The sequence below is a fragment of the Trachurus trachurus genome (assembly GCF_905171665.1).
Source record: "Trachurus trachurus genome assembly, chromosome: 24".
Taxonomy (NCBI): Eukaryota; Metazoa; Chordata; class Actinopteri; order Carangiformes; family Carangidae; genus Trachurus; species Trachurus trachurus.
In genome coordinates, this window is record NC_139910.1 from 6,060,867 (window position 1) to 6,082,726 (window position 21,860).

Genomic DNA, 21,860 nt, shown 5'->3' on the forward strand with positions numbered 1-21,860 from the left:
GAGAGAGAGAAAAAAAAGGTGCTCAAGCCTCCACTTTATCAATATTTCACGCATAATTTTGGAAATCGGGTTGAAAATGTGCTACAAATTAAAAATATATATGAATTAAATAAGATTTAATCAAATTATGATCAATATTCTGCTTTATTACCTTGGTATCAACGACAATCTATTTTTATTTTATTTTAGCTTACCACTGTTTTTTAATGTTCTTTCCTTCTGTCTTTTTCTCTCTTTTTATGTTCTTTTGTCATTGTTGTTCTTGTTTTGCACTTAATTGTAAAGCATTTTGCTCAATATTTGTTGTGCTCTATCTATGAATAAAGCTGACTTGACTTGACCACATTCATTAAGCTTTGTGCTGCAATTAGCCTTATAATGACACTGATAATTACACTGATTTAATAGCATGAGCTTCTTTTGAAATGTTACTGATAGGAGCAAGAGCTAAATGTTTTTAAATACAGAAATAACCACCTTCATTAAAACAAGAGAAGTGAAAAGGATGGGGAAACGTCCCACTGGCCATTGAACGCACCAGTGGCGCGGTAATCATGAATGATTCTTTTTACAGTCTATGATGATTATCAGTGATGTGAAGTCAAATTAGACATTCAGAGCAAAACCACATAAAACTAAACACTGAACTGTACGATATGTAACGTAACCTGTCATATACCTATTATTATTTAAGTTAACTCGACAATATGCAGATTTTGGATCATTCTTTTTTTTCTATTGATTACATTCTGATAATTATAGCCTCAAAAACGTAACGAGAGATAATTTTAATGAGATTTGTGTATCCAAAATAATTAAATATAGCTTACATTTTAGGGCATTCTTACAAAACTGACACCAGTATATGTTTATCTTTGAATATGACATAGATGCATGTACCATTTAATTAAAATATAGTTGTAGACAATTTTCTTGCATTAAACCTTAATTTCTTATATTCCATTATAGTGTCATTTCTGGTTTTATGTATTTATTCTACATTCGTCATATATCTGTACAGGCCTTAACCATGGCATCCTGCAGGACAGGTTCATCCAGAATATTACGTTTTAATCAAATTTAGTTTTACATTTTGTAAGGTTTATCTTTTAATGCAGATGTTATTTTTGTTATTTCTGACAAACCCATACATCTTCTTTTTTATCAGTATATAAATCTGTGATAACATCCACGCGGGCCCTTTCACTGCAGCCTGTTATAAATCTGAGCAGCTTTTCACATCAACATTAATCAAAGCTGCTGCTGCGATTTAATCTAATGTAAAGTGACATTCAGACCGTGGAAGTGACAATAAAATCTAAATAAATTAACACTGAACGTCACATTGTGCAGCAGGATTTAACACCATATATATAATTATGATGAATTAACATATTATTATTATAGGGTAGGCTAAATGTTGTGAGGAGGGTTTCTAACATGTGCACATTGATTTTCATTGGATGCTCGTCCCACTGACTGTATGAGGTGGAGTCCTGTGTGTGTGTGTGTGTGTGTGTGTGTGTGTGTGTGTGTGTGTGTGTGTGTGTGTGTGTGTGTGTGTGTGTGTGTGTGTGTGTGTGTGTGTGTGTGTGTGTGTTTTCTCACAGAGAGCAGCTGCAGTGTGGAGCTCAGACTTCATCATCATCATCACTATCACCGCTGCTGCTGCTGCTGCAGGTCCTGGATACAACAACTCCGACCAACATCTAGAGCAGCTGAAACCTGAAATCAGCTGCTTCCTCTTCTTCCTCCTCTTTCTCCTTCTCCTCTTCCTCCTCTCCTTCCTCCTCTCAGCGCCGCAATGAAGGAATTTATCCGGACGTGAGACTTTGACTCTTTCCCCGCGTCGAGTCCTGCAGCCAAACCCGGACGGACCTGTCGATTCTCAGCGGAACAAACTCCTGCAGCACCGACCGCAGACCACAGACTGTATCACCTCTATATAGCTATATATAGAGAGAGATATAAACTTATTATTATCCTTCTCCTCCTCTGACTGACTGCAGGACTGTGTCTACGTCACCTGCTAAATGGATAATAACGCTGCAAATTCGGAGAAATCTCACCTGATGCACGAGAGGAACGCCAAGATGTATTCACTGAAACTACAAAGGTGGGAGAAATGAAATGTCACATGTACAGTAGCTATACTGGCCGCAGCTGCAACATTGTGCATGCAGAAAAAAGAAAAGAAAACACATAATGCTATTCATTCCGCCTCATGTTAAAACTGATAGAAAAATGTGCAAAAAAGAACGAGAAAACTTTTTTTTCTCCCCCCCAAAAATGAAGTTTATTATAGAAAGTGAAGCTTCAACTTGACTTCATTTTATTTTAGCAGGTGTGTGTGTTACTGTGTGTGCACCATGTGTGTGTGTGAGTGGTTGTTACTGTGGTGCATGTTAAGCAGCAGCAGGCTGCGCAGCTCCGGCCGGGCTGCTGCTCTGCTCTGCTCTTTTTTTTTTTTTTTTATGTGAATGAACAAATTCATTTCCATGCTCGGCTTGTTTCTGGACAGCCTGTGACAAATGGCCCCGGGGCCGCTTCACTGAGCGACGCTAAGAACTCATCATCACATCATCTGTCATTAGAGGCCAAAGCCGAGCCGAGCCGAGCCGAGCCGCGCCGGACGGAAAGAGACGGAAATCACCGAGAGTAATTACACTGTAAATACTCTGCTGAGGTGTGTGTGTGCGTGTGTGTGTGTGTGTAGATAGGAGACCAGTGATAAATCCTGGATTGATTTCTTTTTCATTTTTTTTAAAACTAGAAAACATTTTACAAAGACAAATTCTGTGGGAAAACAAAGATTTTTGGTAAAAAAAAAAAACAGTGGAAATGGGACCGGGGATGGAAATTTGCCACTATAATCCCACATATTTACACGATAGAGTTCATCAATATGTAGCCTACTGTTCCCATTTTAAAAATAAAATAAAATCTGAATCTGAAAATGAGGTTTATACGATGGTAGAAACTGGATTGTAATTGGGTGTATTTTATACCTGAGTGTTGTTTTTAAGAGTAAATAATAGGCCTAAATGTGTAATTTGGAGCTGATCTTGAAAATGAAAAAAAGAGAGAGATTTGAGCTTTAAATCAGAACAAAAATGTAAACATCTGTAACATTAAATCCTGAAAAAGTGGCCCAATTTACCTGATGTCACCCTACGTGTTGAAAAATCACAGATAAATAAAATAGCCTACAACAGTTCCTCTGTTTGATTCCGCTCATTAAACCACTGGATTAAAAAAAAAAAGTAAAATAATTGAATAGAATCTAATCTTTGATAATCAATAGGATAATCAACATGTTCGGGGAGGAGATAGGACGTCCTCGTGCTGTGGACCGTCAGAAGGCCTCGTGCCTGTCTCGTCCAGCTGTTATTGATCACTGATCAGACACCGCTGCTCCTCACCTGACACCTGACACCTCGCGCACAGGCCGCCATGTTTGGAGCACGTGAGGCGACACCGCGTTCACTTTAATGAGAAAAAAACCTGACGCAGTTTTTTTAATTTAGCAAAAAACAGTTCACTCAGTTTTTTCTTTTCTGAGATAAAATAAATGATTATTATGGGTTCAATGCAGGTTGTGCGCGTGTGCTACGTGTGTTTATTCCCACGTGCGTGTGCGTGTGTGTGCCAGAGAGAGAGAGAGAGAGAGAGAGAGAGAGGTGCATATGGCTCTACTAGATTTCATGCACCATTTGCACCGCGCGCGCGTCACCTTTAGCATTTTTCCAGCTGGCAGCCAAGTGCTTCACGAGGAGGCAGCATCGCTCTTGTTCATATTTACACCTAAATACTGGCACGATAACACACACACACACACACACACACACACACACACACACACACACACACACACACACACACACACACACACACACACACACACACACACACACACACACACACACACTACATCCACATATTATAATGTATAACTATGGAAATAATTCACAAAATCTTCATTTATAACAAATATTCAGGATAAGCAGCTACAGATACAGGATGTGAGAGATAAAACAACGTGTCCGTTAATCAAATATCTATAAACCGATAATCAATTAAACTGCTTTAATTTTCCTGGACAGAATAAAAACAAATGTTTTATCAGATCAGCTTTGTTAAACACTGAATATCACACAGTTTTTCCACTAGTTTCTAACATTTGACAGGATGAAATAAGAAGAAATTAACTGATCGATTAATTGATAAAAGGAAATTTGACAACTTCAGCTCTGGACAAAGAGATCATGATCAAATTGATCAGTTTAAAATGTCAGTAAACATGTCACAGAGATGACATCTGCAAACATCTGGTTGTGTTTGAAACAGGGAACACTGGATGTTTATTTTTTTTCATGATGAATAAATCAATTGAGTAGTTGGTTGACTGATCGATTATCAGAATAACTGCAGATTATTTTTCTGATTGTCTCGCGTATGAAAGAGAAAATTCAAAGTGTGATGGTGAAGGGGGATGAACACAAGGAGGAAGAACACAACCTGGCAACCCAAACGCTGCTCTTATTAATGGCTTATGACTGATCAATAAAGCATTAGTAAATGGTTTAGTAACAATCAATAAATCCATTAGTTAAAGAGGTTTTATCACATAACTGTTCAACAAACACATAAAGGTGTTTTCACTGATCTCAGGTCTGTATAAATGTGAAATGGAGCTTCAGTGATTGATTGACCATCCTATTGATTAATGCTTTAATTATTGATTAATGTACTGGTAATTATCTAAACGAGTTAAACTCTATTTTGATTCAGGCCGTCGACCTTCAAACATTCAGGTTTTAAAACAGCAGATGTTTAGTTATTACAAATATAAAACAGAGAAAATAAAAATACGTCACATTTATTCAGATTTATAGCAGCAAATGTTTGACAAACTAAAACACACAAAAATTAAATGTTTTTCTTTTTGTACTAAAATCTCTAATAACCATTAAAAAAAGATGAAATGATCAATGTTTTCTTTGAGATAAAAGGAGTTTGTTACAGCGTTGTATGAAAATATAAACCTGCATCCTCAGCCTCACTCTTCTACTGCGAACATTAAACATCAATAGACTCTCTGTTATTGTATATCATTGCTTTAGTCTTTATGATATTCACTAAAGTCTATTTACTGGACGGTTTGCTCGTGATATTTCTGGCTGCACCTGAACGCAGCACGTGGAGCAGCAGCGTCAGTGTTGCAGCAGCTTCCAGAAAATTCCTCTGGATGTAAAAAACGGCCATGACTCCAGTTCACTGACTGAAGGCAAGCATGGGATTTACAGGAGAGGGAATCGATCAGATGAATCTGGAAACAACTTGAATCTGGACTCAGATCATATATGATTGATAAATTATTATTAAAAATGCTGATTGGAAAATACTAACTGTTCATCCTCTCTGGGGGACGTGAATCTTTGAATCAAATGTGATGGTGAATCCATCCAACTGCAGTTTTGACATTTTAACCCTGTAGTGCCACATTATGTAACAATGTAATACATTTTCACCACAAGATTTAATAAGGACACAATATGTAATAAACTTTGTCGCATTTTGTAGTAAGTTGTTAGTTGCATATTGCACCAAATTATAACATTTTCTTCATAAAAAAGTGCAACACTCAACGCATATGCAATATCTAACAACTTATTACAAAATGTGGCAAAGTTAATTACGTATTGCGTTCAAGAATTTTATTACAAAATGTGGCATTTAATTACAGAATGAAGCATACATCATGAGGTGAAAATGTATTACATTATTATTACATAATGTGGCGTTTTGCTACAAAACCAAAACCATTAAACGTCGGCTTCATGGTGTCACCACAGGAAATATCAGAGGATAATCAATAATCAAATTCATATGATTCATCCTCTGGGCACCATGAATACCTGGATCAAACATCAACACTTTCAATCGTTGGATAATAGTAGAAAAATGACGCCCTCTTCTGCAGCTAGATCCAAAAGAATTGCCAAAAACATGGCAGCAAGCATGAAACCTGAATTGATCAATAATGAATCAATACAACAGCCGATCATAGACAAGATCTGATCCTGCCTGATGAAACATGTGATGGTTTTAAGGAGGTTGAGTCCTGGACTATTTCTGACCTGCTATAAGTTACTGTTGCAGGAGGAAAAACAGTTAGTGGGCGGGGCCAGAGTGTCCAAATACGGGCGTGGCCAGTAAATGGGCGGGGCTAGAGTATCCAAATGTGGGCGTGGTCAGAATATGGGCGGGTCTTGGTTGTTTCTCAGTCACTGACATCCAAAAACATGAAAATCCAGCCTGTCTGTCACTCTATGAAAACGCAGAAGTGCAGAAATAATATCTTTTTTTTTATTCTTCACCTTCTTTACGTTCTAATTTCTTCTTTTTCAGTCTTCTTCTCTCGCTGTGGGCGCCGTTCTGTCGTCTACCAATCATAGTTCATGGCCTCCGATGTGGCAGTCAGGGCTGTGATTAAATGCTCGGTGGTTATTTTGTATTTTCCGCCTCATGCTGCATCATTTCACAGATCGCTGAGTTCGCCCTCAGGTCTCCTACAAAGGAGCCGACCGTCGACCAACAGATGAACTCCAGAATATTTACAAGATCGGAGTTCGATGCCGTCGTTTCACCGACCGAGCTCCTAGTGCGAGAGATAATAACAGCCTGAGTCAGTGAGGTTGTTCAGACCTTCCTGTGTAGCCGCTGATATTAAATATGAGCGATGAGGTAATAACTGTAAAACTCTTTATTACCAAATTAAAAGACAGGATATTAATTCTGCAAACTCGTTCCTCTGGTGTCGACTCAAAGCTCATTTTCCTCTTCACCACAACTACGACACTTAAAAGTCCTCATCTGAAACTTCCCTCATACCCATAATCCTTTGTGCCGTCTACATAAAGGTTCAATACTCATGTAGTTTGGAAGAAACGCAGATGAGCTGTTAAGAGTTGGTTCATGGTTCAACATAGATCCTTTAGATAATCCTTTACTGTCATTCAGAGAACAAAATGTTGTTGCACTTGCTCAGACGGATAAAAAACTGACCTAAAAACAAACCAGAATAAATAGGTAAATATAAAATACACACCATAGAAATACTGAAGAATTAATAAAGTGCTAAGTGTGAAATCTGGTTCAACATCTGGATCAGAACCTGCTGTGGTTTAAAGCCTCCGATTCAGAAACTTCTCTAAAACGACTCAGGTTACAAAACGTTCCTTCATATCTGTGGCAAAAAAATAATCTCTAGTGTGATTTATAGAAAATACATCCACAACCCACTTTATCTCATTATTGGAGTCATGTCCTGACAACAAAACAAACATGGACACCTTACATCAACCGAAGGTTTAGTGTTCAGCGTCGTTAAATCCAGATTTATTAGAGGAACTGGACAGTTCGTTAACATGAGGATCTCTCTCCTGTCGTATGTCCTGTGTGACATGTGAACGCAGCACGAACCTCATGATATAACTTTGTTCTTTACTGTTAATCTGTTCTGGTTCATCTTAGAAAGTCCTATTTTAGTTTTCAACAATCTGCAGGTCCTGGTTTCTGTTTCACTAAAGGTCTTGGAAGGTCACTTCAATAAATGTTTTTTATTTATATGTGTCTCTCACCTCAGTTAAAACACACATATACAGTAAATATATGAGTTCTTCTCTAATGGATTCATCCATCCACCAATAGATGCTCTGTTTCTCACTTGAATTAAACAACTCTGGTGTTATTATTCTGTTGGGAGGTGGTGACATAAATGTGATTACACAATTATATGAATGCACTTGGAGGGTTGTGTTATTGTGTTATTAAACCTAACAGTAAACACCAGTGTATATATATATGCTATAAATACAAATTGAATCCTGTAGAAAAACCTGGTTTAAAATAGATTTGTTGTCTCTGCAGAGTCTGGCCGTGTGTGTGTTTGTGTGTCTGTTACTGTGTGTTTGTTGCTTGTATTTGTATAAATCTCTTAAAGACGCCACATTGGTCGGTTTTATCTGCACAATCACAACATGCTCAAGGCTTCAGTGCACTCGAGTGTGTATCAATGTTTTATGTTTGTGGGGATACGTGTGTGTGTGTGTATGTGTGTGTGTGTGTGTGTGTGTGTGTGTGTGTGTGTGTGTGTGTGTGTGTGTGTGTGTGTGTGTGTGTGCGTGTGCGTGTGTGTGCGTGTGTGTGTATTTGCTCTCATGTCCCAGTGGCGTAATTGAACAGAATCCGTTTTCCGCTCGGCCGATTCCTTTCAGTGTGGAGATCCTCTAAGTGTGTGTGTGTGTGTGTGTGTGTGGGTGTGTGTGTGTGTGTGTGTGTGTGATAAGGGCTAATCATGGTACTCTGACGATCTCCTATATGTGGCACAAACTGTGTGTGTATTTGTGTGTGTGTTTCAAGTGAGTCCAAATTAGTTTTTTCCCACCTCATTAAACACGTCATTGCAGCTCCGTCTCACATGGAAACCCGGTGTGTGTGTGTTTAAGTGTGCATATGTGTGTGTGTGTGTTTAAGTGTGCATATGTGTGTGTGTGTGTGTGTGTTTAAGTGTGTATATGTGTATGTGTTATAAAGATGCAGCAGTCAGCGTTTTGTTTCCTTCACTTCCTCCGTGTCCAGATGTTTTTACCTTTCTGCAGCATCACGCTCTCCTTGATGCTAACAAAACCAAAATCATGTTCTTTAAGCACAACTCCACGGCCGCCCTACCTCCATTTAAAGGATAATTACCGTTTTTTTTTTACAATCTGGACCTTATTTCTAGCATAAAATATGATCATTTCCTCCCCCAGATAACTTTGGTGTCATTACAAGTCGTTGTGATGAAATGAGCTCCAGCCGAGAGCCGCGTATATCCGTATAATGGAGTCTACAGGGCAGCAGAATGCAGCCTCTAAATAACACATTATCTGCAGAGAAACTCCTTCATTTCACCAATATTTAGTTATGATGCGCTAGTGCTATTCCCCTCTGAGTCCGGGGTTAGCTGTTATCAACATCCGGGGTCTGTAGGTTGACCTACTGACCTCTGACCTGGATGATGTCATCTCCGACCGCTGCCCGGCCCGGCTTGTTGCTACCGCTAATGCTACAGTTCGTTTCTGCGTGTTTCTGACTTGTCAGAACAAAATGAGCAGCTGGATGAAGTTCAGCTTCCACAGGCTTCCTCTCCTCAACCTGGACTCACTAAAGCTCCGGCTAGTTGAGATAAAAATGGACCCGAATGCCGAAGCAGAATGATTATTATCAGAATGAGCCGCGCGGCGCTCAGAGATGACATCATCCAGGTCAGAGGTCAGTAGGTCAACCTACAGACCCCGGATGTTAATAACAGCTAACCCCGGACTCAGAGGGGAATAGCACTAGCCTATCAGAACTAAATATTGGTGAAATGAACGAGTTTCTCTGCAGATAATGTGTTATTTAGAGGCTGCATTCTGCTGCCCTGTAGAAGGCTCTCAGCTGGAGCTAATTTCGTCAGAACGACTTGTAATGACACCAAAGTTATCTGGGTGAGTAAATAATCGTATTTTATGCTAGAAATAAGGTCCAGATTGTAAAAAACGGTAATTATCCTTTAACACCCAGAGGTTACAGCACTGGTATATTCTAATATATAAGGCTATTTTAGGCAAACTGCCTTCATACCTCTGCTCAAAGTTTGCACACATGATCTTAGAGCTAATAGCTGGTTGTGATTTAAGGTTCCCTTAATTAGGACAGAGTTAGGGATGAGGACCCTCTCCTACTTTGGGCCTTGGTCTTGAAATTACCTGCAAGTCAGGATGAGGATGGGATCCCTCATTCCTAATCTCTCTCTGAACTATTAGTCACCAGTTGCACCTGTGACTCTCAGCTTTCAAATTGTGTTGCACTTTTGGGGTCTTTTATTGTACTGATTATCATTGTCTTTTTGCTACCTCGCTCTGGCTACAGTATGTTCTCGCTTGTTTTGATTGATTGTTTTGTAATGCTGCTCTTCCTGACCAGGACATCCTTGGAAAAGAGATTGTTAAATCTCAATGGATCCTTCCTGGATAAATAAAGGTTAAAGGGATAGTTCACTCAAAATTCAAATTGCACTCATTATCTCCTCCCCCTCCTGTGGACTAAGGGCTGGGAGAAGTTTCAGAGTCCTCCGTGGCTTCTCTGAGTTACAGGGGGTCTCGGCGTAGCAGTGCATGTCCATATAACAACGGTTGCAAATGGATACCAACTGTCTTCGTAACAAAAAGACACACCAAAAAACATCCAAATACCTCCATGCTGCTCGTATGTAATGTCCGTCTTGTATTGAAGCCCCGAAATGCGAAATTGTTCCGAAAAAAATTAAATACGTCTATATTTCAAGCTTGTTTGTAGCGGAAGCTCCTCTTCCCTGGTCCAAAATATAGACTTGAAATAAGTCTCTTGAAATATAGACTTATTTAATTTTTTTCAGGACAATTTCGCATTTCGGGGCTTCAATACAAGACGGACATTACATATGAGCAGCATGGAGGTATTTGGATGTTTTTCGGTGTATCTTTTTGTTACGAAGACAGTTGGTATCCATTTGCAACCATCATATGGACATGCACTGCTACGCCGAGACCCGCTGTAACTCAGAGAAGCCACGGAGGACTCTGAAACTTCTCCCAGCCCTTATTAGTCGACATGAGGGTGAGTAGATAATGAGTGCAATTTGAATTTTGGGTGAACTATCCCTTTAAATAAATAAAAAACATAACAAAGATGTTTCCGTCACCTCCTCTTGTCTCCTCAGCTCCTTCCCGGACGCCAAGGAGAAGTTTCCCAACGACTTCCCCCTTAAAAACGGCGGCGTGGCCGGCGGCGCCATCGAGCTGAAGCGGCCGGTCGGCGCCCATTGCCACGGCAACCGGCCGCTGGCCCGCGAGGACGGCGGCGACAAGACGCTGGCCAAGAAGAAGCTGTACATCGCCTCGGCCGTCTGCCTCGTCTTCATGATCGGAGAGGTCATAGGTAACAGGACACTCACATCTGTTCCTTCCCTCATTCCTTCTCCTCTTCCTTTCTCCCTTCCCTCTTTCCACCATCCTTTTCCCCTTCCTTCCTTTCTTCCTTCCTTCCCTTCGTCCTTACTTCTTCCTTCTTTTTTGACCCAATCTGTTCCCCTCCTCCATCTTTCTTTCCTTTCCTTATTCCCTACCTTCTTTCTACAATCCCTTCCTTCCTTCCTTCCTTCCTTATTCTTCCTTATTTGACCAAATCTGTTCCTTCCCTCCATCCTTCTTTTCTTCCTATTTCCTTCCTTCTTTCTACAATCCCCCTTCCCTTCCTTCCTTCCTCCCTTCTTTCCCTTCATCCTTACTTGACCCAATCTGTTCCTTCCCTCCATCCTTCTTTTCTTCCTTTCCTCTTTCCTCTTTCCACCATCATACTTCCCTTCCATCCTTAGTTCTTCTTCCTTCTTTTTTGACCCAACCTGTTCCCCCTTCTCCATCTTTCTTTCCTTCCTTTTTCTCTTCCTTCTTTCCACAATCCTCCCTTCCTTCCTTCTTTCCCTCATCCTTACTTCTTCGTCCTTCCTTGACCCAGTCTGTTCCCTTCCTCCATCCTTCCTTTCTCCCTTCCCTCCCTTCGTCCTTACTTCTTCTTTGACCCAATTGACCCAATCTTTTCCCCCTTCTCCATCTTCTTTCCCTCCCTTTTCCCTTCCTTCTTTCCACAATCCCCTTTTTCCCTTCCTTCCTTCCTTCCTTCCCTCCTCCCTTCTTTTCCTTCGTCCTGAATTCTTCTTCCTTCCTTGGCCCAATCTGTTCCTTCCCTCCATCTTTCCTTCCTTCCTTCCTCCCTCCCTTCCTTCCTTCTTTCCCCTTCGTCCTTCCTTCCTTGTCCCAGGAGGACAACAGGAGGGTTAAGGTAGTTGCTTCTTGTAGGATCAAGGTAAAGGTGCAGTGCAGCCCTTTATTACGGACCAAACATGGGAAATTAAAAACTCTGGTCATAAAAAAAAAAAAAAGCAGACAAACTCGTAAATGATAAAGAGTCAAAACAACCAAACATACACTATCAAAAGAAGAGTGTGTGTGTGTGTGTGTGTGTGTGTGTCTCCAGCTGACCCAGGTGTGTGTTGTGTTTCCTGCAGGCGGTTACCTGGCCCACAGTCTGGCCATCATGACGGACGCCGCCCACCTGCTCACAGACTTCGGCAGCATGATGGTGAGTCTGTTCTCGCTGTGGATCTCCTCCAGACCGCCCACCAAGACCATGAACTACGGCTGGCACCGCTCAGGTCAGAGCCACACAGCAGACACACACACACACACACACACACACACACACACACACACACACACACACACACACACACACACACACACACACACACACACACACACACACACACACAGGGACGAGTTAAAGGATGAATGAATGACTTACTGTATGACTCATATATGAATCATTTCTGATAACCCTTTGATTTACAGGCTGTTAATTACGTGATAATGTCAAGAAATAGCCAAGAAATAACAATTTATTGCATAGTAATGTTAAGAAATAACCTAGAAATAACAGTCAATTTCATAGTAATGTCATGTCAGTTTAACCTCCAGTTATTAGTTATTGTTATTATTTATATTTAGATATTTATAATCTGTTTTTATCGTATGTGTGTGTGACTGATTCTTCTGTGAGCAGTTGACCACACCTGAATTTCCTTCGGGATTAATAAAGTCAATCTATCTATCTATCTATCTATCTATCTATCTATCTATCTATCTATCTATCTATCTATCTATCTATCTATCTATCTATGTTTTTCATAAAAGACAAAAAGATTAAACATGCTTTTCATGCTTTGAATTTTTTGGGAAAGGCCAGAACTTGCAATTGACCGATATTTCTGGGCTATTTCTACACAATCAATTGTTATTTCTAGGCGATACTTCTCGACATTACTATGAAATCGGCCGTTATTTCCAGGCTATTTCTAGACATTATGATGCAATTACTTAATTAAAGGGTTACCTCATGTTTTTGTATTTATAGGCACCTTTTAGGAAATATAGTGTAAAGCACAACAATTAAATGGTATAAAACATGATTAAACAGCATTAAAATGTATCAAATATCATAGAAAATCCTCTATAAAAAACTTAAACATTATATTATATAACGTGGTGGAGTTTGACCTGTGTCTCTCTCTCTCTCTCCTCAGAGATCCTCGGGGCGTTCATCTCCGCCATGTCCATCTGGATCGTCACCGGCGTTCTCGTCTATTTGGCCATCGAGAGAATCGTACGCAACGACTACGAGATCGAAGGTCACGTCATGTTGGTCACGTCCGGATGCGCCGTCATCGTGAACATCATGTGAGAAACTCTGAAACATAACGAGAAACAAAAAAACAACAACAGGAGAAATATTTATATTTTACAACAGATTGTTTTTCTTAATCACACGTGTTTTATCTACAAGTTTAAAGTTTATAACTATTCATTTATCATCACTTATTTAAGTAAATAATTTAACACTTCAGCAGCTTTGAGCCTCCGTATTCATCATGTTCTGTGTTTCTAAATCTGTTTGTTGACAATGTTTCATTAAATCCAATTTAAACAGGCTTAAAATTAATTAACCATGACGCAAGATCTGCATAACGCTTAAATATGTTGACTTCTATTAATCTACAGATGATTTTCTTGTCTGTAAAACTATGAAAAATGCTTGTTATAATTGACCTCAGATGGATTTAAATGTTTTATCTTATCTGAGCAACAAGCTCACTTTGCACTGTCGCATCTGAGTGAAGAAAAATATAAAATCTTCACATCTGAGAAGCTGGAAAAAGCTAAATTTTGGCATTTTTACATTCACAACATTAGAAATTCATCTTCAGCTTTAGAGAATAAACATCACACAAAGATGAATGAAGTTCAAAAAACGCAAACAAGACACAAAATTACGACTTTCTTTGTAAAAGAAAAAAGAAAAAGAAAAAGGAAGAGATATGTTTTGAAAAAAAGTGTTGACTTCTATTAATCTACAGATGATTTTCTTGTCTTTAAAACTATGAAAAATACTCGTTATAATTAACCTCAGATGGATTTAAATGTTTTATCTTATCTGAGCAACAAGCTCACTTTGCACTGCCACATCTGAGTGAAGAAAAATATAAAATCTTCACATCTGAGAAGCTGGAAAAAGCTAAATTTGGGCGTTTTTACAGTCACAACATTAGAAATTCATCTTTAGCTTTAGAGAATAAACATCACACAAAGATGAATAAAGTTCAGAAAACGCAAACAAGACACAAAATTACGACTTTCTTTGTAAAAAAAAAAAAAAAGATAAAAAAGAAAAAAGGAAGAGATATGTTTCGAGAAATTATTTAAAATATTAAAATTAAAGTGTGGATTTGAAGAGTTTTGTGTTTGACCCTCAGAGTTTGACATTCTTCTATGATCAATACAGTTGATTTCCTGTCGATCGGCTCATCCTCTTGTGTGTGTGTGTGTGTGTGTGTGTGTGTGCAGCATGGCCTACATCCTCCATCACTCCACCACCTTCCACGCCCACGCCCACGGCAGCGGCTACCACCACATCGACGAGGACGGCCACAGCCCCGTCGCCCACGGCCACAGCCACGCGCTCCTCGGTGGCCATGGCAACACCAGCGTCCGCGCCGCCTTCATCCACGTGGTCGGAGACCTGCTGCAGAGCGTCGGCGTCCTGGTGGCCGCCATCGTCATCTACTTCCGGGTCAGATATCGATCACAATGATCATCGCACGTTTTGGGTCCTTTAAAGGGATAGTTCAACATTTTGGCAAATTGGCCCATTGCCATAATCCCTATAGTCTTAGCAGTAGGTTTGTTACCTTTAATTGTCGGTGCAAGCTGTTTTTAGAACAGCGGAGCAGAGCCGTGAGCTGCTCAGAGCTACGCTACGGAGGCTAATGGGATTTCTTGGTTTCCCTCCACAACGCTCTGGTGGACAAGTTGTGACCTGCACATTCACCACGCTATGAGATAATAACACAACGTTACCACACAGAGTTGTTTTAGAGGCAAATGCAGAGACTGATTGATGAAAAACTGTCCCTGAAGGCAACATGCATCAGCGGTTTTGCATGAATTTACCTCTACAACAACTCTGTCTGGTAACGTTCTGTTATTATCTCATAGCGTGGTGAATGTGCAGGTCACAACTTGTCCACCAGAGCATTTTGGAGTTGTTGGATTGTGTATTTGATGAGTTTGATGAGGGAAACCAAGAAATCCCATTCGCTGCTCCGCCATTCTAAAAATAGCTTGCACCGACAATTAAAGGTAACGAACCTACTGCTATGACTATAGGGATTATGGCAATGGGCCAATTTGCCAAAAATGTTGAACTATCTCTTTAAAGAAATACAGTCATAGCAGTGATTAACACAACATGCACTTGAACGCATCACGCCATAAATAACATGAGGTCATGACCACATCTGTCCTGAGTGTGGGACGTTCAGGACGACAGGGTTAAATGTTCCCGTCCTCATGCAGCATGTCCCAGTTTATTTCTCTGCCCCGGGCGTTTTAAAGCTTCATGACTGGAAAACACCATCTGATCTCTCTCTCTGTCCATCCAGCCTCTATAACCTTTATCTCTCTCGCTCTAGCCTCTTTAAAGGGATACTTCACCCAAAATCAATAATTCACCAATCTTCTACTCACCGTCATGCCAAGGAAGGGTTTGGAGAACTTTCAGAGTCATCAAAACGCTTTAGGAGTTCCAGGGGGGGTCCGGCTGGCAACGGGTTTTCATATAATGGCGGCGGATAGAGTTCACTTTTGAATCGTCCAAAACACACACTATGAAACATCCAGATACCTCCATACTGCTCGTCTGTACTGACCCAAGTGTCCTGAAGCCGCCACATGGAAAAGTTGTTCTGAAGAAGTTAATGTGATCTATGTTTCTATCCTTGTTGTAGCTGTAGCTCCCAGTGGCTGTGTTGATGTTTGTGCACATGCGCGAGATTTGCTGTGAGATGTTGGTTCGTCGTTGTAAACCATCGGATGTATGATGTAAACATGGAAGAACATCTCGCAGCAAATCTCTACTACTGCTACAACAAGGCTAAAAACAGAGATCACATTCATTTTTTCCCAACAACTTTTTTCAGCGTTTTGATGACTCTGAAAGTTCTCCAAACCCTTCCTTGGCATGACGGTGAGTAGATGATTGGTGAATTATCGATTTTGGGTGACATATCTCTTTAACATTTATCTCTCTCTCTCATCAGCCCGAGTACAAAGTGGCCGACCCCATCTGCACCTTCCTGTTCTCCGTCTTCGTCCTGTGCACCACCGTCACCATCCTCAGAGACGTCTTCAGGATACTGTTGGAAGGTACAGATATTAAACTCTACTTTACTCTACTCTACTCTACTATATATACACCAGACCTGTGGGTTTAATTAATCATGATTGAACTCAACTTAATCACACATTTCATATTTGCTCTATATGCACCTTAAAGGGAATATTTTAATCATGGATAAATCTGCAGCTTTATGCAAATGTAACTTTTTTACGAATGAATCAAAAACAAACATACATATACACAGCTGCCCATGAAGTTGGAATAAAATATTTTTTAACCTCTTCTCTTAACAATATGGTTTATTTTTGATAGATAAAGTGTCTGATCTTCTCAAAACCTTCTTGATCAATCTCTTCCAATCATATCACTGTGAACATTTAAACCACAATTAACCTTTATAATAAATAGGAATAAAAAGAGGAATGTGTCTGAAAACAAAATTATCTAAACCTTATGGGCAACGGTGTTTTTTCCAGAAACCTTCAAAGGCCTCGCTGGAAAATATGATAAAATAAACTAACTCACTTTCTGTGTGAGCCAGTGAACGCATCATCTATTTATTTAGGATGTCACAGGAGCTGAGTCTGTAACTTTGAGTTGTTTTCCTCGTCTGCAGCTGTTGAGTTTTGACCTGATCTGATCTGAGGTCAGAGTCACGTGACGCTCAGAGGTCGTCGTTGCTCTCTCATGTTATCTGAGGTCATTCAGTCCAGTTCAGGGTGGACGTCAGGACGCGACTGTTTTCAGCCTGTTATCCGTGATGCAGCTCCGTGGTGAAGAGTGAAGAGTAAACACAGCTCGGTGCTTCTGTTAACGCCACACTGGCTCCCACTCAGTCGCCTGGTTCAACTTTGAAATAAATGCAGAACAAAAAAAAAAGCAGACACACACACACACAAGAGCACAGATGGTCACGTCCCGGGGATGTCCTAAGTTTTTTTAGGACATTTAAAAATTTCTCTTTGCACATGAATGAATTCAGACAAAATGACGCCCAGAGGAGACACCGTCCTGAGGCGTCACAACGAGCAGCTTGATGCCTGCAGCGGCAACTCAGAGTCTTTACGCTACAGATAAATGTTTATATATTCAATTAAACATCTCAGGTTCTGATTGGTAAAGTGGTTTTGTTTTGGTTTTGCTGATTATTTAGGTGTGTAGCAACCTAAAACGTAAAAACGACGAATAATGTAATCATTTCAACCATTTTAAATGTAATAAAGCCAACAAAGTAATAACTTGAGTTAAATGTAACAACTTTTTTGGCCTAGTTTTAACAAAACCTTAGAAAATGTAATATAATAACTGGATATTACAACGTCAAACGTTTTTTAACTAGTCCAGTAATGTAATATCTTATTATATTATTGGCAAGTTATTACGTTATTGTCTATTTTTACATTTAAAATGGCCAACATTATTACGTTATTGGCCGTTATTACATTTTGGGTTGCTGCAAGGTGTAAAAACATCACGACTGGGGCTGTTTTCAACCTACAGAGATGTGACCTCTTTGACCTTTGTGACCTCTGACCTCTTCAGGCTGCTGCGGGTGCTGACGTGCGGTCGTCTGTGTTTCAGGTTCTCCTAAAGGAATAGAGTTCAACTCGGTGAAGGAGGTGCTGCTGTCGGTGAAGGCCGTCAAGTCCATGCACAGTCTGCACCTGTGGGCCCTGACCCTGGGCCAGGCGCTGGTCTCTGTTCACCTGGCCGTAGGTAACGTCACTCTGTCGCCCGCTGTTACAGCTGCTCAAGATTAGATGCTGTGATCTATTGATTCATTGATCCCACACCGCGGCAGAAATTCACCTTTTACTGCAAGTGCAAGAAAGTGCAGAAAGTGCAAGTGCAAATAAACCATCATATGTATTGAGCCATACAACAGTACAAAGCAGAAAAAAACAAAACAAATTGACCATAAATACGAAGGTATGCACATTGGAGTGTACAATGCAGGTATTTAAAAAATCTAAAATTTGTGTTTTGTTAAAAAAAGAAAAAAAAGAAAAAATCAGAAACCTTTTAATTTACAGGCCGTTAATTACGTGATAATGTCAAAAAAAAAGGCAAGAAGTAACAAGTAATTGCATCATAATGTCTAGAAATAGCCTATAAATAACAGTCAATTGCAAAGGACTTGGTGGGAAAAAATTCTGTCCATCTTTTGCCTTCATGAAAAACATGACATTACGATGAAATTGACCGTTATTTCTTGGCTATTTCTAGACATTATCACGTAATTAGCAGCCTGTAAATTAAAGGGTTACCAAAAATCCTTTCAAATTTGTTTTGGCGGATTTGTGAGGTTTTTTTTTTGTACATTTTTGAGTTCATAATGTCAGACAATCTGAGTTTTTTCATGTTACTTTGCATATTTAAACGTGAAAAGTTGAACTTGAGTCAGAGAATCTCAGACATTTACCCCCTCTGTCTTCTACAGTGCTTTTTTAAAAACCTAAAATAATCCTAATGTGTCATTTTATTGTTTAAATCAAGTTATTGTGTAAAAATACAAATGTTATTATTTCACATTAAACATGAGTGAGTTTATAGTGATGTTGATCAGAGTTGAACAGACTGACTGTGTTGTCTTCTCCTCTCTGACTTCCCCTCCAGAGGAAGGAGCCGACCCTCAGTCTGTGCTGCAGGAGGCCACAGACCTGCTACACACCAAGTTTGGTTTCCACAGCATCACCATCCAGGTGGAGCTCTACTCCGAGGACATGAGCCACTGCTCCCACTGCCAGGACCCCACGGACTGAGACCGGTGCCGATACCGGACCAGACCGGACCGGACCGGACCGAACCGGACTGCAACAGGACCTTTGAACGGCTCGGACACACTCTCATTCTCTCTGGCTGAGCTGCACCGGTGAGGGAAGTTTCCACAACACAACTTCCTGTTTAAAAAATTAAAGCAGGAAGAGGTATAGGTTGATTTTTTTATGTTTATCAAGTCACGAGAAAAACAGACGGAGAGTTCATCCATGTGTCGGCGTCGGGTGCTCAATGCTAACATGCTCTGGTTGTTATTACTGTAGGTTTCCACCAAACACTGGAAGACTTTCAAAATAAGACTGAGGTTAAAGGTCAGGACATGGAGGCTGCAGCGTCGTCACCATAACACAAGTTTATATCACAGTCTTACTTCTGACATAACTTATTATAATAATAACTTTATTTATATAGCACCTTTAAAACAAGTTTACAAAGTGCTTGACAAAACAACATACTGTACTGTAGAGAGAGACCAGTTACAAACAAGTGCCATAAAACCGAAAGAAATGGACCGCCCATGCAATACAAGAACCCAACAATAAATTGAGACCAGGAGGACTCAAACTAAAATGAAGGATACAGTTAATTAGATAAACTAAATTAAAGGGGGTATGCATGATAAAATTAGATAAATTATAGGTAATCTACAGTATAATAGTAAAATATATCGACCAGTCTTGCTATGGAGCTAGCTCAAAGCTAGTTCAGTTCAAAGTCTGAAAATCCTGTATGAGTAAGTTAAAAAAGAGTTTTACTTACATTTACATTTGCTGCCGTCAAATTAAATCAGTGTTAATTTGACCGTGACGACAGAAAGAGTTGGACCAGGCAAAAGGCTAGCAGCCATTTTCTATTTGACCTCTGAATCCTCAACTTTTAAAATTGAAATATGAGTTAGTTAGTTTAAATAACGTTGGTGACGCCTCATGAAAGTTAAATTTAACACTGCCTGGTTTGTAGAACCATAAACCGACAGATTTAGGAGCACATCAAGGTGATCACTTATCTTTTGACCTCCATGATGATGCTACATAAACACGATGATAATACTAATGCAAATCCCAATATATTAGTCTGGACCAGTTGATTAGTTGACAGCTGTTAGCGTGTGGAGCACCTGAGGACCTGAGGACACATGGACGACTCTGACGTCCGTGTCTTCATCCACCACCTGAACCCAACGACCACCGAGCAGATTCTCCCTCTGCAGTTCATCGTTTTATTCGTTTTTTAAAGGTCGGACTGAAGAGAGCTGCTCGTTTACGACTTTGTTTCACAAGCTGAACTTTTAATTCTTGACCTTCTGTTGTTCCCAGACGTCGTTTATTGGAAGAGTTGGCTTTAAAGATACGTCTGGGAAAATATAAATCTGTACATAGAGCTGGTTGTTGCCTTAGAGAGATCACAGAGAGAGCGAGTGGTTACTAAACAACCTGCTGACTAGTATCATAGTAATCTAATGAGGGTAAATGTCTGAACCAGCAGCAGTCACAACTAATACCAGAACGATGGTCAATACAGCCTTTCAAAATAAGATACTTCCCATCTTATGCAAATCTTGAGTTCAGACTCGCATTGTTGAGTTCAATGGAAAATATAATTGATCCCTGATGTCCCTGCTCCTTAAACGAATTAACCTTTAATCATTTCACTATAATTCACCTCAACGCAGCGTCTGAAGTGTCTAAATTCAGACTCAACCAAACGTCCTCCTGTACTGTTTGTACTGTCTCGTGCCAAAGATCTTTCTCTACGCTGGAAGTGTTGGGTCAAGAAAATGAGATAATTTCACTTTGTTAAACATCTGGATCTGAGCTGAAGTCAATGGAAACGTGAGGACTGAGGCGTGACTGGTGTTTTTATAACAATGCTGAACACATTAAGGGCTGTTTTTGTGTTGTTTTTGGTGGTAGTTTTGTTGCGTTGCAGCGGGCATTTGTTTTGTTTCAGTTTTTCAGAGTCGCACACCTACAGCTGCATCTCCAAAAAAAGAGTCAAGTTTTTACATATTCTAGATTGATTACAAGCCTTTTGGTCTAAAATTTTAACGATTATGGCTTCCAGCTCTCGAAAATCAAAAACCCATTATCTCAAAAATATCAAAATACTTCCTACAATGGATCTTAAAAAGGATTTACAAACAGAAATGCTGCACTTATCCACCTTAAGACTGAGCCGATGGTTGATACGACTATTGACTATTGGAGGATGAATCGGGCTGAAGAAGCGTTCAGTTGTTTCCACTCAGCAGACGTTCAAGTCCAAGGGCGACAGTGATTTAGTCCTGGAGTCGGACGATTAGTTTGAGCTTCATGTTGTCGTCCGTCTCATCCACCTCTAATTCCTCCGGTCGCCTCAGCGTTACCCATCCATGCATCCATCTATCCATCCATCCGCTTCACCTGTCATCCATCAATCCATCCGTCTTGAGCTTTGCTAAGTCATACAGCGACAGTTTCTTGTTCCTTTTTTTCCATTTTAATCTGCTGACCTGTAAAGTGCAAAATCGTTGTAGTGCCAATCATGCTTCAGTTTTACCAGGACTACCGCTACATCTCAGTGAGTTAGCACTGGGCTTTTACTTTGATCCAGTTGGAGCCTTTCTATCACTCGTTGACATTTCTGTGGCTCTTTTCTTTTCATCCAGTTTGAGATATCGCAGCTGTCAGACTGTCCCTCCCTTTTCTTGTTCACAATTACAGTGTGAATGATACGGCACAGTC

General features: G+C 40.1%; 1 protein-coding gene across 1 annotated transcript; it reads left to right on the plus strand.

The window, feature by feature from the left end:
- Positions 1 to 2,033: 2,033 nt before the first annotated feature.
- slc30a2 (solute carrier family 30 member 2) lies at positions 2,034 to 19,121 on the plus strand (the record flags this gene model as incomplete). Its single annotated transcript, XM_084000285.1, has 8 exons — positions 2,034 to 2,116; positions 10,790 to 11,007; positions 12,134 to 12,280; positions 13,208 to 13,361; positions 14,526 to 14,751; positions 16,280 to 16,385; positions 17,941 to 18,075; positions 18,976 to 19,121. The coding sequence occupies 8 exons, from the start codon at positions 2,034 to 2,036 to the stop codon at positions 19,119 to 19,121; spliced, it is 1,215 nt and encodes a 404-aa protein (XP_083856411.1).
- Between the last annotated feature and the right edge of the window lie 2,739 nt (positions 19,122 to 21,860).